Source organism: Malaclemys terrapin, chromosome 5 (genome assembly GCF_027887155.1).
Source record: "Malaclemys terrapin pileata isolate rMalTer1 chromosome 5, rMalTer1.hap1, whole genome shotgun sequence".
NCBI classification, from domain to species: Eukaryota; Metazoa; Chordata; order Testudines; family Emydidae; genus Malaclemys; species Malaclemys terrapin.
This window is the reverse complement of record NC_071509.1, coordinates 113422505-113441210: the sequence shown is the minus strand read 5'-3', so window position 1 is coordinate 113441210 and position 18706 is coordinate 113422505. Positions and strand designations below refer to the sequence as shown.

Genomic DNA, 18706 nt, shown 5'->3' with positions numbered 1-18706 from the left:
GTGAAAAGTGTAAGGTGATGCATTTGGGGATGACTAACAACAATTTTAGTTACAAGATGGGGACGCATTGGTTAGAAGTAACGGAAGAGGAGAAGGACCTAGGGGTCCTTGTAGACCACCCCCAGGCAGCGACAGCCCTTTTGCACCAACCATCACCATCACCCAGTGAGAGCCCATTATGTAACTGCAAATGTCTACATCCTATTAAAGCATTTAATGTTTTCAAATGTTGGATTTAGTGTATTTTCAAATTATTACAAATTAATTTTTGAATGTATTTCACTGGTTATCTTTTACATTTCCAAATACATGTTACTAGAGTATTGCAACTTTTTTTTAATGGAAGGGGCCCCAAAAATTGCTTTGTATATGATGCAAATTGGAAGAGTAAAGTAAAAAAAATCCCTTTTCACGGATTCACACAAAAAAAAGTGAAACAGCATGCCTCAATCATGCAATAGATCAATTTGGCACATTAGCCAGGAGGAAGCAGACTGTGAGTGTTTTCAACCACAAACCCCATCCCTCCCGTTTCGCAACCATCCTCCCAGAGGAAGCAGACCGGGAGTGTTTTCCACCACAACCCCATCCCTCCCGTTTTGCAACCATCCCCCCAGAGGAAGCAGACCGGGAGTGTTTTCCACCACAACCCCATCCCTCCCGTTTTGCAACCATCTCCCCAGAGGAAGCAGACCTGGAGTGTTTTCCACCACAACCCCATCCCTCCCGTTTCGCAACCATCCCTGGACCAGTGACAGGTGCATGAGCAGCCCAGTCATTGGAACTAAGCAAGGAGAAGCCAGTGGAAAAAATGAAAAGGGGCCACTGTGGTCTCACCTTGGGCTCAGGGGCATGCGCCGTTCCCCCAAACCTTACCTCCCTTTTCACGGATTCACACACAAAAAAGTGAAACAGTATGCCTCATTCATGCAACAGATCAATTTGGCACATTAGCCAGGAGGAAGCAGACCGGGAGTGTTTTCCACCACAACCCCATCCCTCCCGTTTTGCAACCATCCCCCCCCCCGAGGAAGCAGACCGGGAGTGTTTACCAAACTGCTACACTGCGTGGCAGAAACCGCTCCCAGTAGCAAAAGGGGAGGGGAGCACTTTGTGGGGCTACACCGGACGGCGCCAGGCCAGTGCCCGAGCCGGGCCGGGGGGCTCGCTCGGCTGCTCCCCCAGCCCCTGCGCTCACCCTTCTTCTTGGTGAGCATGGCCACGATGGGGATGCTGGGCCGGTCGCTGAACACCTCGGCCTGGCTGACCAGCGCCTCCCGCACCGCCTCGAAGTCGCTGAGCACGATCATGGGGCGGCTGCCCACGAAGAGGCTGAAGACGCTGCCGTAGACCTTGGCCATGCCGGTCAGGAGCAGGTGCGGGGCGAGCGGCCGGGAGCCCCCCTGCCCGGCCCGCTCACTCAGTAGCCACCTCTTCCGCAGCGGGCCGGGCAGCAGCGCGAAGCCGAAGTTGCCCACGAGCGGCCAGGGGCTGGGGCCGGGTGGGAGCCCCCGGGGCGGGCGGCTCAGCAGCCAGTAGAGCCCCAGCAAGAGCCCGGCGGCCGCCAGCAGCGCGCAGCAAACGAGGTCCCGCAGCGGCCAGGGCCAGCCCGCCAGCCCCGCACAGGCCATCCCACCCTGGCAGCGCAGCCTCTGCACGGCCGCTACATCCCCGAGGCGCCCGGCCCGCCTCGCCTCCTGGGATTGGCTGCCTCCGGCTGGGGGCGGAGCTCTGTGCGTCGCGACTCGTCCCAAACCCCGGGAAGAGTCCGCGACTCCGCCCCCCAGCTGGCCGCGTGACGTCCCCAGCCTAGGGGGTTCCCTCTCCCCAGACTTGACCCCCCACCACCACCAGTCTTCTCCTGAGTCCTGCCTCAGCTCACTGTCCCCTTGCAGCAGCAGCGGCCGCCAGCCCTGCAAAGAGATCCGGGGTGGGAGCAGAGCAAATAAAGCAGCACACGGCTCCGAGTTATTGTTTTTCCCGCCCCTCTAAACGTTGCTTTACAGTTCCTGCCAGTGGTGGTGGCAGGCTGCGGGGAAAGAAGAAACTTGGCACCTGCCTAATCCATTCAGCGACTCCTAGGTATTTGCAAATGGGAAATGGGGCTGTCCATAAATAGAGTCAGCAAGTATCCTTTTTCATTTTCCTCTTGGCCACACCCACTCTCGTGGCACCTGGATGTGCTAATAATTAAAACCAACATAACAGTCTGGTTTCAGAGTAACAGCCGTGTTAGTCTGTATCCGCAAAAAGAAGAACAGGAGTACTTGTGGCACCTTAGAGACTAACAAATTTATTAGAGCATAAGCTTTCGTGGACTACAGCCCACTTCTTCGGATGCATCCGAAGAAGTGGGCTGTAGTCCACGAAAGCTTATGCTCTAATAAATTTGTTAGTCTCTAAGGGCATCCGAAGAAGTGGGCTGTAGTCCACGAAAGCTTATGCTCTAATAAATTTGTTAGTCTCTAAGGTGCCACAAGTACTCCTGTTCTTCTTATAACAGTCTGGGGATACCACTGCTCAGAGACACTCAGGAACATTAAGCCAGATTAACTAAAGGCACGAATTTAAAGTGCGTTAGTTAACGTGCATCAGCCCCCTGTGTGAATGCTCTTATTCAGAAGTAAAGAAGCCTTAGTTTCTTTTAGCTTAATCCCTTTTAAAGGAATAAATTAAGCATATCATGTGCCTCAGTCCATCCCTATTTATCAAAGCACTGAATCAGCGCGGAGCTCTGGTGGGCCACCAGTGATGACAATGTCCCAAAGAAAGACATAGTTTGAGGAACTATAATAAATAAATGAGGAAACTGCGGAGGCAGCAAAACCAGAGGTGGGAAGAATAGAGACTAGCGCCTCTGCAATGGAAATATAGTGGGCAGGGGAGCGGGCTGGGCTGATCTAGGTTTCTGCCCCTCTGTCACTGCCCATAATCTGCGCACAGTTGGTGCAAGGTGGGGTGGAGGCAGGAGCAGGACCCAGAGGGGCAGGACTGTCATCACATCTGGGATGGGGATGGGGAGCATGTAGGACACACACAGAGTCTCTTTAATGCCCCTCACTGAGCACCACCCCTTTCCCCCTCCTATCCCCGACACCCCAACATTCCCCTCTGCTCCTACCACCCCTGCTCCCCATCTAGAGCACCACCCTGCATCCACAACAAGCTTCCACTGGCACTGGAACTGTGCATTTCTGGGCCTATCCTACACTATCGTCTATGATGCCATAAAATATAGGCATGAACTATAAATATCAGCCAGTCTGACAAGATTTGTCATGCACAGCTGCAACATTTCACCCAGGAATATCACTGGTTAACCTTTTTGTAATTCTCAAGTATGATTTACAAAATTTACACCCTCTAGTATGTTTGATGCCAAAGGCCACAAGTAATATGAGATGGGCCAAAACCACAATTTGAAGTCCAACCAATTTCAAATTTCAGGAGGAGGTTTTGATTCAACTTCCCAGGTGTGAAACTGGCCCTGCTGTTTTGGTTCTGGGTTGGATCCAAAACTAAAAGTATATGTTCCAGCTCCAATTCACATGTGACCGAAATCTCACAAGAACTTCCATTTTCATGAGATTTTGGCACAGAACTGAAATCTTGTGAGAACTGCTGGACTTCAACTAGGTTGCACTCTTCATGAGTGTAGACTTCTCATTAAATCAGCTGAATTGATGAGTTTTCCATCATATAGGGGCAAAATTTCACAAGAATAGTTTGCAAGTTTGCAGTAACATTAGACCCTCAAACTCGAGCTATAACTCCCAAACCACATTAGGGTGCAGAAACAGGAAAGAAGATCTACTACATTGTTAATGAAGAAGAAGCCAGGATGCCTGAGCAGTGGTTGGGACAATGTTGAAAACTCAGCCAAGACCACCATGGTTCACCTGTTTTTATTATGAATGATTTGCACAACTCAGAATGCTGCCAAACTATTAAAAAGGAAGAAGTCCTTCTTTCTTGCTCAGTTTCACTAATTGTTCAATAAGAATTGATCCTCTTCTTCATTTCATTGGTCAATGTGATAGCATGGAGTCTGTCTTAAGCCACGGCTTTTCTCACCCCCAAATTACTCACCTTCAGTTGCCACTGATGTAGACAAGAGTGTAGGAATGGCACAGCAGGGGAGGGGTGAATTCCCACTTAGCAATGACAAATGTGTATTTGTTTGATAGAAGTTTCACCAATTTCTTATCTTAATTATTGACCAGTCCCCACAATCATCTGGAATCAGCCTGGATTTATTCATTTGCCATGGTATGTTATAGATGCTTTTCAAAGCCTTCAGGAGGACAGTCCTTGCTTTGAGGAGATTCCACTCTAAGCTTGTAGTTAGAGCCAAAGAAGTTCTGATGAACAGAACTGTATCTTTCTTTTCAGAAATCTTTTCCATTTCACCTACCCTTTTAATTTGCGACACTCTAAGACCCTGCTGTTATAATGGCCTGCTCTCCAAGAAGGAGGGCTTGGTGTGGCTCTTCCATGACTGGTCGTCACAATTCTGAGCTTCACGTCTAGAAAGGCACCTCCCATATCACCCAATGTGTGTTTTGCCCAACCTTGGAGACTGTGCTAGAAGACATGTTACTGCACAACCTCATTATGTTATGAAATTGATACATTATTTTTTAAGGCAGAATATCAGTAGCATTTACTAAACAAGGTTGTTGAGAAAGGGCACATATACACCAGCACTGTAGCCTTAATTCTCCAATAAGGCAGCTGCAAAGGAGGGGGTGGGTTGCTGAGGACCCCAAATAGTTTATTTTTTCAGTATTAGAATGTCTCTAACTCTACAGCAATTTACCATGAAAAGCTCTATGATATTAGCTGAGCTATATTTAAAAACAATTTATGTTGATTATAAAGGAGTCTATTGAAGTGGGCCTATTTGAAATTTAAAATAGTCAAGGCCAATTTTTCTTCAAACAAATATGAAACTGTTAGATACAATCTCTCACTAATCTGCTCCATATAAGGGGCTGATATTTTATTAGCTGCTGACACAATATAATAGAAATTAAGTTCAAGGAGACAAATCAGATTGAAAAAGAAGAACCTAATCAGCCTCTTCCCTTGGATTTGGCTGAAACTCTCAGTACTTTAATTAGAACAGTCAGCAGAAAACATGTTTCTATAAATAGGGAAGTAACATTTAAAAGAATGCAGATAGCTTGGAACAATATGAAGAAAACAGCATGAGACAGTGTGGGCATGCAACTGTTTAGCTGAACTAGGCATTTTATCAGAATAAGGAAAAATTACAGTATATTTTGCAGTCTTAATTTGGAAAGAGAAAGGCTAAAGCATTAAGAACCAATAAATAGAGTACTGAAGAATTCTGCTGTTTTTATGGGGGAAAACAGTATCAGGTGAATGTGTGTCTCCTCCCAACCTCTTTCCTCTCCACTCATTGTAGCTGCACTCACTATTTTAATTCAACTTTGCCACCATAGAAATTAGAGAAGAAAGGTATCTGGGGTTACCAAACCCCGCCACATAGCATAGGAAGATTATCCCTATCTATCCCCATATTTATATGGCTCCCATTACGTTAAAATCAGAGTATCTCCCATGTCTTTAAAAATAGGAATAACCTCTCTTCTTCCTTCTTTCATAATCTGTTGGACAAGTAGCTTGATCAGTTGATAGGCTTCTTGTTTATTTTTCTATGTGTGTGGTTGTGTGCGTGTGTGAGAAAAAATTATTCAGGAAAAAATAAGTCACAATGAGTTTTGCATTCCTTCTGAACAGGATATGATTTCATTTCAGGTGCCTTTGTGCAAGCAAAATTTCACCTGTGTGTGAAATTTCATAAAATGTGGTTTTCACATAGAAAAAAGCTAAAATTCAAATTGTGACAGTATTAAAGTTTAAAATTTTGAAACCTTGATGCCTTTCCCCCCAGAGGATTGCTGAGTGAAGGAGCCATTTTTTAAGCAAACACTCCTCAAAATGTCAGACTTTCATGTATCTGGACAATTTGAATGAAATGATGAATTGCAGACACTTTTTTCCCTTAGATGTATTAACTTACTCTCCCACACCTAGCAATGCATGATCCATCCCTTCTGCCTCCCTATTGACATAATTATTTTAACAGAATAATGGTCAGAATAGAAGTAAAGACAAGGCTCTAAAGTGTGAGAAATTGATAGTGTCCTGGATTTTGTGAGTCAGTCTCGTACTTGACCCTCATCGTCTGGTCCATCTGCCCCAGATGTAACTGGGGTACATGCATTAAACATTCTTTCCTTGCCCCCCAAATAACTGGATCATCCATCCACTAAGGGCTATGCTACCAACTGGCAACCACATCTTTTTTTTTTGACTCCCTCCGCTCTTCTTCAGATACTTCATTTCATTCTCTGCATGCCTTTCCTCAAAAGGTCAGGGCATGGGAATGAATGTGGACTCTTGTCCCTCCCTCTGTTCCCATCTCAGACCCACTAACCTCCGCCTGGTCTGCCTGAGCAGGCTATTAAGACCTCCAGTTTCAGAAGTACCGGGGCACCAGAGATGCACCTGCATAGGTTCCAGTAATTGGGCTCCTTTCTGTCACAAGTAAATGTGGCAGTAAGTTATTGTCCTCTTCATTTTCTTCTCTCCATCTAATCTGCCCCACTCCCACACCAAGCACAAAAGACTAGGATGTCTTGGGGTTTAGAACACACTAGCAAAGGAACAACTGAATGAGGAGGGTGATTGCATCAGTCACTGGCCGCAGAGCATCACCAGAACTCACAAGAGGGAGCGGGGCACCAGCTTCATTGAAGGGAAGGCACAAAGTCATAAAATCTCAGGGAAGCTTGGGTGGACAGGAATTAGAGGTAGAGAGATGGGAGATAAGTAAAGGAAGGCAGAGAGTCTAGAAGGATTGGGGGATGGAGACTGGAAATGTGATGGCAGAAATTAGGGTGTCTGTCATAGCATTGGAAAGATAGAATGGCTAAAGCAGGCAACAACTTCCCTCCTATTCACTTTCCTGCAGATGTAACCCTTTCAATACTAGTGTTAATGATTTGGCATCACCTTCCCATTTACTTCTTAGCTACCCCTACAGTAGCACAGACAACACCTCTTCCTTCCATTCTCTCAAGTGTTTCCCTTTCAGTGTCAGAGCACTGGCACCAAACCCATTCCCAACGCTCTCCCCAGCCTCTTTCAGTGGGCCAGCACACACACAATTTACCTACCCCCCTACTCTGGGCAGACAAAAATAGAAGTGCCTTAGCATCATAGTGATGCATACATACCTTTGAAAATAAGGAAATATCCAATAAATTCAGAACAGTCACTTATTCTGTACTTATACAAGCAACTGAGAACAGTTATGAAATTAAACTTGCAAAACTTCTGAAATTCTATTAATTAGTAAAAAATAATTCTCAACTTACTGGTAAATTTACTATCAAACTCTTATAAACTACCCATATCTTGATCTTTCTCTGTTTCAAAACTATAGTACCATTGTAGTTTTATGGATACAAAGGACTTCTGTAGGATACAATTCAGCTAATGTTATCACTTTTTGCATTATCAAACAATGTAAAGTGTTTGAGTTAGATTGTAGACTTTTCTAAGCAAGGAGCTTGTCTTTTTATTTGCTTTATAAAGTTCATTTCAAATTGTTGACAACCATTTGGATCTTTGCTTTCACAGGCACTTTCTTTGAAGAAAATGCTGTTCTAGTGTTACATGTCCTTTCAAAATATTACAAATTTCTCAGAATAAAACTGTTACTATAGATAAACATCTTCCATAAGTTACAGAATAGTTTAAAGCTGACATCTGTGATCCACTAATCAAGCATGAAAATAGTGAAGTGTACACCAGTAACTTAGTCAATTTTTAGCTAAATAATGTTAGATGGACAGGTAGCATGTATTTACAAATACAATGATGTATTCCTGTTAATAGTGAACTTTTATCTAGGAAATAAAAAAAACCCTACTTTTTCATTTACCATACAGTAGTTAAAGACAAATTGTAAAGGCAAAATTCTACTTTTGGATCTGTACTGTGGCTTAATGGCAGTGTGGATCTATAGTACATAATTTTCAACTGAACTCTTGTGCAAATCTCCCATTCATGTCAATAGGAGTTCCGCACAAGAATGGCTGGGCAGGTGGTGAGCTGAGACCACTGCTACTGATAGGGTGAATAGATGTCCTGATTTTATAGGGACAGTCCTTATGTAGGCTCCTATTACCCTCCACCCCTTGTCCCGATTTTTCACACTTGCTGTCTGGTCATCCTAGCTACTGATCAGAAGTATTTGTTTCCATTAATCAAAAAGACCCCAACCACTTCTCCACCTGGAAAATGTGCACACTATCCAATGCAAAAATACACTTCCCCTCACCCATTTTTCAACCATTACCTTGTCTATTTTACTAAGATTGTAAACATACAATAAAATATCCATACCCAAGTAAAAAGATCTATAACATGATCGGTAAGGGGAGTTTTACCTAGCTGTTTCACAGGGGCAGCATCTTACAACAGAATGTCAATGTAAATGATCGACAGAATATTCAGATATTTGTATAAGATTTTAAGAGTTTTCTAAAATGTAACTTCCTTATGGCAAAGCAAGTATGCAGCTTGACTCAGTATATGTTTGGCACACATCCCATCAGCAAACTATGCACCTGTGTCCATAAGCAGAATGTAAGATTTTAGAAAATGTTTGCTTGAATCAAAGTTCACTATACCTGTATTTTAATACATATAATTGACATTATATATATATAAGCCTTTGTGCAAATACATGAGGGATTTTTAACAGTGAAACTCTTAAATATAGAGGCCTTGCATCCTCCAGGAGATGAGTAGTATTGCATTGAGTGTTTTCCTACTTGTTCAGCCAGAGCACGACTTTAATCTGCAGGAACTACTTTTCTCAAAGCTCACTCACTGGCCAACTTCCTCATGTTTTTAGTCTTGAATAGATTATTGCCTTAGATTACATAATGAGTTATTGAAAAATACTTTCCCTCTTCAGTTCTAGCAGAAGTCACATAATCCATTTTTCCAGTAGACATTTATGCTTGTGGAACTTAAGCATTAGTAGAACAGGAAAGTGAAGATTCTGGTTGATAGTTCAAGCAGTCATAGTATAAGCTTCCTTAAAACAACTTTCTTATATTCAAGGCACTGACACATATCTTGACATGGAAGACCCAGCTCAAGAAAGGTTAACTACAGTTAGGCCACAGACAAGTTAGCTTCCTTGAGAATAGATGGTCAGTTATGCCAAGTAAGTTATTTTATCATGTGACAATAAGTACTTCTGATTCTGCTTTTCAATGGGAGCTTAAAGGCCAGAGATTTTACTCAGTAGTTTTCCTCCTCCAAAAATCTACATTTTAAAACTAGAAAAGAACAAAAGAATGATGTCCAATCTCTCTCTCTCTTTTTAAACAGGCTTTTATCTATTAAATACCTTGCTGAATCAGGACATAGGTGCCTAATGACAGCAGCTCTTGCAAGAGAAAAACACAGAATTCTGAACTCAGTTAGTGAATAGCAAAATCCTTAGTTTTCTTTTAAAATGCATCTGTATTTTAAGGTGACTCACAATTTTTTAGAACCTCATCCTGCAGAGGGATTTGCCCACATATAGCAGGGACTTCTGTGCAGGCTTTGGTAGGGTTCTTAATGATTGGATCTTAAACAGTTTATAAAGAAACAATTCAAGTTCACCTTTTAGCATACACCTCTACCCCGATATAACATGACCCGATATAACACAAATTTGGATATAAACACAGTAAAGCAGCGCTACAGGGGGGTGGGGTTGCACACTCCGGCGGATCAAAGCAAGTTCGATATAACGCAGTTTCACCTATAACGTGGTAAGATTTTTTGGCTCCCGAGGACAGCGTTATGTCGGAGTAGAGGTGTATTTTCTACTCACTGAACTTTTTTTCTTTTTAAAAAATTTTATAAAGGTAATTAAAAACAAAATCAACATCAGCTAAATACATATTTAGGCAATTGTAAGATCTATCCAGGAAAAGTAGTGTTCTGGTATGAAGGCTAATTTTGACTTTATAGATTGCTGATGTGTGGTTAATCCCTGCAGCCTTACAGAAGCTAACCTCTCAGAGCCATGAATTAATCAATAGTACATTTGTTTGGCTTGGAACCTAGACATATTTCTCCAGAATCAAGCCCATATACAGGAACTGTAAGAAGTTGAGTTTCAACCCTACAATAGTGGCTGTGCATTATATCTAGCTTTACAATATTTTCATTTACTAAAAACAAACCAGATTGTGGCTGACCCTGTGCAAGTGCATAAGGGAAGGGGAGAGGGTTCAACCACCCTCCACTACACAGAGACTCTGTGCAGTGACCAGACAGTGCAGCTGGGAGCACACTGACTGTACAGGGCTAGCACCAACACTTATCATCCCAAAAGTGAAGTGAAAAGCACATCAGCTGTGGAGGTGAACATGTGCTGCACCTTCTCCTAGGGTGGTATGCCAGGCTAGCATGTACCGAATCAAACAGTAGGCTAAAATTCCTCCTGCGGGTTCTGGGTGCAGTGGCTTATGCAGCATCCTCCTTAAGTGTAGGCACAAGTTAGCCCAAAGCACACATCCACTAAAGACCATTATAAACATTTTGTATATGGTTCATTTAGATTTAAAGTGTTCCCACTGAAAGCAAATTCAGCCATCCCCCATCCAAAGGCACTTAAAATTCACATTAGAAGCCAACGGCCTCAACCTTTGAGCTTAAAAATGAAGCAGATGGGTTTTTTTGGCAGGGGAGGGGGGAGGGGAAGGAGAGGTTGTTATAAGAGATTAATAAACAAACAAACATCTAACTTAAACAGAACTCCCCCCCACCACTCTGGGTCATCCTTAGGATTTATGGGGCCCTATGCAGTATTATTAAACTGGTGCCCCTTATGCCCAATGGCAGCCCACGCTCACATGTGTATTTTTGATAAGGGTGGTCTTTTGAAGGATTTATTTAAAAAACTAAATGTCTGAAGATCTAAGCATTTAAGGCTAAAGATGAATACTTAGCTTGTGCATCTAAAAATTTATGCAAGGATTTTTTTATAGATGTGATTTTATAATCTTCAGCAACACACTAGTGAAATACTTTTAAAGAAAATTTTAAATTAAGGTTCTGTAGACTAATATGTTCTGAGTAAATATTACAGTAATACACAACTGTTTTTGTCAGTAAATTCAGGAACTGGCAGATACCTGGGGGTTGGCAAATGCCTGTTAAATGGCTTCATTACCACTTGAATGGCTCTTTAAATTTCAGTGTTGTGCAAATAGGTCTAGCAGGCTGGAAGGCTTCTTGTTGTAAGTACTAGATGCCCTCGGGAGGAAGACTCACCAGGCTGCAGCAGCCTGCTGTGGTGGGAGCCTGCAGGAAGGGTCAGAACAGGGATAGGAAGACCCAGGGGTGGCCCAAGTTTTCAGGTGCCCTACCCAGCCTTGTATGCCTAAGGCCAGCCCTGCGGGGCCCCCCCCTCACTTTTGTTGAAATATTTGCACCTGGCCTGAAATCCTCACATGCTACTTTTCAGCCTGGCATGAAGTTAACTCAGGAGCTTTTGAGCCAAAGTGCTAATGCACCCTTAGTATAGAAGCATAAAAGTATAGAAGCGCAAACAGTGTTTCTGTAAGGTCCTGCCCTGCTCCATGGTGCTGTTAATGGCAGTTTAACTGCTCCTTTTCAATGTGTGAAATAAAGATTTTTTTTAAGTTATATTAAAATTTGATTAAAACCTGCAAGCATATCCTAACAACTGTAACTTAGAATAGCCTACACTGTATATATATTTACCTTATAACAAACTATTGAAAAAACATTTCACAGTATAATACATATAGATGTAAAACTAAACAATAAGGCACTTAACACATTAAAATAGTATATTTATAAAATAATACAACTGGCTACCTTTGAACCACTAATACATTTTCTGCAACGCACTCTCATGTTATGTAGCATTAACAATTACATAGGAACATTGATTTAATTTACCTCCTAACTTGGTAAAGAGAATGATTTAATTTGTGTTTATGGTTTCTTCAAGTCTTACTTTTTGGACATCAACAATAAATCATCATGCTATAGATACTAAATAGATGCTATAGGTACTCTTTATACATGCTATAGATACTCTTTATTCCTGGATTCATTTCTAACCATGATGGATGCTATACAGCTAACTGAAGCTGAGAGGCTATATAAGCAATTTGTAAGGATGCGTGGAAGTGTATATTTGCATGAAATACAAGACTAGGTTACTTTGACTTTGGTCCCAATGCTTATTAAAAAATTCTGTATCACTGCTTTGCAGCATCCATAATACTGGCATTTAGGAACATATTTATAACAATGAAATGGCATTAATTCTGTGCTGGGAAGTTATTCTCACATGCAATTAAACAGCAATATTGATTTGGCTAACTATAAAATTCAGCCACTGAAAAAGTGAGGTCTGGTTAAAACCTCTCACTGGTTTTACACTGCCTTGTGCAGCCACGTAAAGGCCTGTCTACACTGGCAATTTACAGTGCTGAAACTTTCTCACCCCCCCCCTCTGAGCGCAGCAAGTTTCAGTGCTGTAAAGCTCTAGTGTAGACAGTGCACCAGCGCTGGGAGCCATGCTATGCCCCTTGTGGAGGTGGGTTTTTTTTAAGAGCGCTGGGAGAGCACTCTTAAAAAAAGAGCCACACAAGCCACGGTAAAGCTCTGCCTTGGCAGAGCTTTATTGTTCAGTGTAGACTAGCCCTAACTCTCAAAACATACCTCACATGACTTCGCTTTAAAGGAGTGTTTTACCAGAAATAAAATATTTGCACTTCTATAGCACCTTCCATCCAATCATCTAGAAGTTCTTTGCAAACACTAAGCCTCAGTAGGGTTATAAGATAGGGAAGCAGTCTATTTTACAGATGGTGAAAGTGAGACACAGAGTTTTCAGATGTACTGAGCTCTCAACTCCTAGCAAAAACAAATGGAACTTTGGTGGCTCTGATAATCAGGATGAAAAGGTTATGGCTTCCCATATCCACACAACAAGTCAATAGCAGAGCTGGGAGCAGAATCAGAATCTGCAGTTCCCCAGGCCTTTCCTTAAGGGCCCGTCCTTTGCAATAAATGGGAAGACTCCCCACTTCAATGATCAGATTGTAAAGCACTAGACCATGTTTCATATCCAATATAGTAAGAAACAGATCTTGATTGGCACTGTGTACTTTAAACAAACAAAGGACAAGTCATCTGGCGATGAAAACACTAGCAATGGGTGAAACTCAAAGTTTGGAGAAGTGCTTCAATTTGAGATGAGTATCCCACAGTATCCAAATATCTTGTCCTCAAGTCTCATGAAATTTTTTTTCCTGCCATTTCTTAGTTCTAGCTGGGTTGCTGATAATGCAAGACCACCACCACCTCATATTAGCATATGTTATTTCTGGGCCCTGGCCAAAACTAGGTAATGTAGAAACATGTAAAAGTGAATAAAACCAGTCAACCTTAACCACATTCATTTGAATATATATATATATTATATATAAAAAAATCAGTTCTAGCGTCAGCAAATGTTTTATTTTTTTCTGGGCTGGTTGCCCAACCCTTAATAATTAACTAGGGTTACCATATTAAAGGTTTTTAAAAAGAGGACACTCCACAGGGTCCTGGCCCTTCCCCAGCCACGCCCCAACTCCGCCCCCTCCCCTGAGGGCCCCGCATTCCCCCTCCTCCTCCCTCCCAGCCATGCGAAAAGGGCTGCCCGAGCACTACTGGCTTCACGGTTTGCCAGGCAGCCCCCAGATCTCCAGACCCTGTGCCCCAGGCTGGGCGCTTCCCTAGCGCAGCCGGAGCCTAGGAGGGGAAGCGCCCGGCCGGGGGCGCAGGGCCTGGAGGTCTGCCCGGCAAACCGTGAAGCCGGTAGCGCTGGGGCAGCTCCGCTCTTCAGCTGAGGTGTCTGGTGGGGGGAGCTGCAGGCGGATTCCCCCGCAGCGGTGGCTGCTGCTGCTCCCCCCAGACACCTCAGCTCTGTGTAGCTGAAGAGCAGAGATGTCCCAGCGCTACCGGCTTCATGGTTTGCTGGGCAGCCCCCAGACCTCCAGACCCTGCACCCCCGGCCGGGCGCTTCCCCTCTCGGGCTCCGGCTGTGCTGGGGAAGCGTCCAGCCGGGGATGCAGGGTCTGGAGGCTGCCTGGCAAACCATGAAGCCGGTAGTGCTCGGGCAGCTCCGCCCTTCAGCTACACAGAGCTGAGGAGTCTGGGGGGGGAGTAGCAGCAGCCGCCGCAGCGGGGGAATCCGCCTACAGCTCGCAGCCTGCCGGAGCCGCTCAGGTAAGCAGGGGACTGGGGCAGGGATGCCGGATATGTTCAGCTTTTTGGCAATTCCCCCCAGATGGGGGTTTGAGCACCAAAAAGCCAGACATGTCCGGGAAAATCCGGACGTATGGTAACCCTAATTACCTTAAAAATACCATTTTTACAAGTCAATAAGTGATATTGAACACATACCATTTATAGCCACAAGGGGGCATTAAGGACACACCATAGAGATAAAATCTAAAGTGGTTGAACAGGGCCAAGTTTATTTGCTAATGTGACAGATCTGTTGCAAACCAGCTGTAGACTGAGCATAACATTATCATATTACCCTTTTAAGTAATGACCATGGCTGAGATTTTTTTTTAATATAGGTGCGAGATGAGAGACCTGGATTTCAGAAGTGCCAAGGACCCAGCAGCTCCTGTGTCTTCAGTGATGTGGCAGATGCACATATGGAACTTCCACTGATTTCAGAAGGGCCCATCCAGGCTCTCTTCAAAGGACAGAAATTGCAGCTCAACTTCTGTTTCGTGGCACAGCAGCAGATACAGGCAGTATTTAAATCAAAGAAAAGTTTCAGAAAAGTTACATAAAATGAAAGGTATATAAAGGTATATAAAAAGGCATCAGGAATAAAATCCTGCACTCAACCCTGTGAAGGTTTATGAAGGAATTCCAGATAGCTTTTTTACTTTTGGATTGTAGCCGCTTTACTCCATTTCTTCCCATCTTGAAATTTTGTGGAACTTCTTTATATTCCAACATTTATCACAATCGCTGTCAATTCTTTAAGCTCATTTTCATATATACTGACTGTAGCCTATACCTGATTTGTTAGTGCAGTGTGGTTATAAAGACTACGCTATAATTATATTATGTGAAAATGTAAGGGTGTAATTCTACATTCTTGCATAGATTTAAGCTTAAAATGTTTTTGAACGAGATGAGCACTTTTTAAAAAAATGGATCCAATAAATTTACTACTTTCTTTGTATCAATAAGAAGAACTTTTGAGATACTCCATCTCTATTGTTTAAAGGCCAAAGTATGTAAGCAATTTCTGTTGACATATACATCTCTACCTCGATATAACGAGATAAAGCAGTGCTCTGGGGAGGCAGGGCTGCGCACTCCGGTGGATCAAAGCAAGTTCAATATAACGCGGTTTCACCTATAACGCAGTAAGATTTTTTTGGCTCCCAAGGACAGCGTTATATGGGGGTAGAGGTATATGAGAATGGAGGGAATTTGAGCACTTAGGAGGCCTAATCCAAAACTACAAGTGATTAAAAAATAAAAAAATAAAAAACAAACAAACAAAAAAACCTACTCACTCAATTTTAATTCTCTCTCATCTAAACAAAATAGGACCTCAAACAAATTGTACTGCACAAGGATATTGGTTATGAGCAGAGCACTTGATATATTCTGTAGGTCAGTCATTAGCTAAATTCCCTTCTAAATATCTCAGTGGAACTTTGTTGTAATCTATCTAGGCTATCAATGGATGTGTTATTCAGTAACCTAACAGGCTACCAAGTGAAAAGCATAGTTTCTGATCCTTCCTAGAATGCTCAGACCACAGTGCTTACCGGTATATTGAAGCAGGTTTACTAATGAAATTCACCCACATTTCCCTCCATAGACTTTGCTATTAGAAGTGGTTCAACTAAAAATAACTAACATGTCAGTTAGGAGATTAAGCTATAGCCCAGTAGTCTGTGGTTTGACTTCAAAGATATTGTGGTCCATGTAGATGAACTCAAACAAGAAATAAAACAACAAATTTGGGGATCTGCAAAGGCTGATATTGTACTAATAGGATTGGTTAGCTAATAATTGAAGGAACACTTCTCAAAATGTATGTCCTTGGTTCCAGATTGTGAGCCACTCAAGTTCCGCCAGGAAAACATTAACCTTGTGTCCATACGCACATCATCAGACTCCCCAGCCTGATGTTAAACATTTCCAGTGAGGAGAAATAAAATCTTTAAAATAAAAATTTTTTAAAAAAGAGCTTGGATATCATTACTTTGCTATGTTTTACCAGAATGTAATGTAAGAAATGCAGTTTATTATATTATGCTTTGATAATGCACAAAAATATTTTTCTGGGGTACAATTTTATAGTCATTGACATTGTGCACTGCAAAAGAAATCAGATCTGGGTACTGTATATTTTATTTTATTTGTAGCAATTTTTCTAACTGGATATTTTTAAAATGAGAATATCATTATTTAATTTTCTTTTTAGTGTTCACACTTGTCAAGGCATTCTAAAAATAAGAGCAAATTTTTCACTCAAGTTACAGGTTAATTTAACTATTAACACAATTATTTCCTCTGTGATCAGCTTTTACTGAAGGTTTCGAAATAAAATACTTGAGTAGCTGAGGAAATGAATACAGAACAAATTAACTGTTAAACTCTGGGGTGCCCAGTATCCACTTTGCTTCCCCAAGAACAACATGAAATACAACAAAAACAACATTGACCAGGTTAGCTGCTAATCTGCAGTTCTGTTGTACACTAACAAAGTTGTGTATTCCCACATACTAAACCAACATACTTGAGTAGATACTTTGGTTGGACAAACAAGTCCTGATAGGAAGGAATAGCGGGTCAGTCATATGACAGCACCATTTAATAATAAATATTGTTAGGTAACATGGAAGAAGTGTTGCTGTTGGAGTGTATTCACCTTAGCACCTGTTTATGAATCATTGAGATTTGTGCCAACAGTTTATAAAAAAAAAAAAACCAACCCTCCCCACCTCCAAATCCCTAAATGCATAACATCAGGTTCTCAAGCACAATGTTTATATTGTGTCATCAAGATATAGTAACTACAAATTTAAAATGTTTGATTTTTCCATTTTCCATTTAGGGACTGACTTTGCAGTACTAAAGCAAGTGAAGGAAATCAGTGGGAGTTTTGCTTACAATAACACATTATACACAGCTTTCTTTTCATTATCTAATATTGGTTAATGTGTGTGAATACACAAAAGTATGTATATATACCTATATGCATTACATAGTTATATATACACACACATAATACATATAGACCCAGGCTAACTTGGCATTAAATGTTTAGACTTTGAAATAATTTTTTTCTTGTTACATATATATGTTTTAAAAATAAAAATACTTCCATGCTTGTAGAGCTCCAATGATGTTAGCAGCTATTATTTATAATTTGCAATGTCATCATATCACAACAGCTTTCTTTGTCAGGTGCTTTTTTTTTTTTTTTTTTTTTTTAAGTTTTTTTTTTAAATATAAAAATTACCAATACAAAATGTAAAAACTGGTATATCAGAGTACCTGGGAGGTGGGAGTACTTCAGGGTCATAGTACATTCATTCCCATAGAACATAAAATGTCAAGGCTCACTTCCGGCTTCACCAGTCATATATCATAAGTCTTACCTTCATTAGCAAGAAGAATAGAGTAAACCACTTCCCACCATTGTAGACAGATATTGTAACTTCAAATTTTAGTAAGCTTTTGCCCTCAAACTCCAGAACTCTAAAGATGAGATTTTTGTGGATGAGTGATAATTAATAACGAAAGGTGTGGTGTGTTCTTTGGCATCTCAATCTCATAAGTAAACCAAACTCCTGCTTCTTTTCTTTCTCAGGAAAAAATCCTATCTGTGGTGCACTCCTAGTACTGAAGAGTAGAATAGCCCTGTACAATGTTATGAATAGAAAACACATCAAGGGGTGTTATATTTTGTCTACAATTGTCTTGTACAATTGCACAAGAATTTGGTCCACTTATTCCCTTACAATCTAGTCCTTTTAAGAACTTTGGTTATAGCATTACTGTTTTGGTAAAATAAAGAGCAAATGATTTCTTTCCTTTCTTCATCTTTCTTTCAGGTGGATTTTTCATTGTCCTCTCCTGTCTTCTGAACCCGCGAATATTTTTTGCATGAAGATTTGAAGCAGCTGGGAGGCCAAGATATTGGCCATGAGAAGCAGCAAGGAACTGAGCCTTGTATATTCTTCTCAAAGAAATAAAATATCGGATACCACCATGCTCGAGAAAGAAAATTAGTCTGCGAAGAGATCTTCAAATTCTATATTGGGGGGGGAGAAGGGGAAGGAGAATGGGAAGAAACAATTTAACAAGGTTAGACAGTAGAACCAATCACATTAGCTGAATCATAAAGAAGAGTATGACAATTACAGTATATTTGAATGAAATTCTGAAAATAGTAAGTTTATTTAACCTGGAAAGGAAAACAGTTAGATGTGACTTGAGTATTCCATAGTGAGAACTGAACTTTCTTTCTAACATATCACACACAAAAAGAATAAAGAGGAGACTCAAATTGAAAAGAAGT

The 18706-nt window shown here is 41.6% G+C and overlaps 2 protein-coding genes and 1 long non-coding RNA gene across 9 annotated transcripts in view; 1 reads left to right on the top strand and 2 right to left on the bottom strand.

The window, feature by feature from the left end:
• Positions 1–1814, bottom strand: part of LOC128837860 (cytochrome P450 2U1) — a 34768-nt gene extending 32954 nt beyond the window's left edge. The window contains exon 1 of one of the 2 annotated variants that reach the window (XM_054029492.1): positions 1199–1814. In XM_054029492.1, coding sequence (XP_053885467.1) covers positions 1199–1631 — 433 coding nt within the window. In that variant the 5' untranslated portion in view covers positions 1632–1814. The remainder of the gene's footprint in view (positions 1–1198) is intronic. The other variant, XM_054029493.1, reaches the window with a different exon arrangement.
• LOC128837864 (uncharacterized) lies at positions 1287–18399 on the top strand. Its single transcript, XR_008445045.1, has 2 exons — positions 1287–1376; positions 18240–18399. It is a non-coding gene; the product is annotated as an uncharacterized LOC128837864 (long non-coding RNA).
• SGMS2 (sphingomyelin synthase 2) overlaps positions 16404–18706 on the bottom strand; it is a 53056-nt gene continuing 50753 nt past the window's right edge. For all 6 annotated transcript variants that reach the window (XM_054029497.1, XM_054029494.1, XM_054029499.1 and 3 more), the window contains one exon: positions 16404–18439. In XM_054029497.1, the coding sequence (XP_053885472.1) occupies positions 18236–18439 (204 nt within the window). In that variant the 3' untranslated portion in view covers positions 16404–18235. The remainder of the gene's footprint in view (positions 18440–18706) is intronic.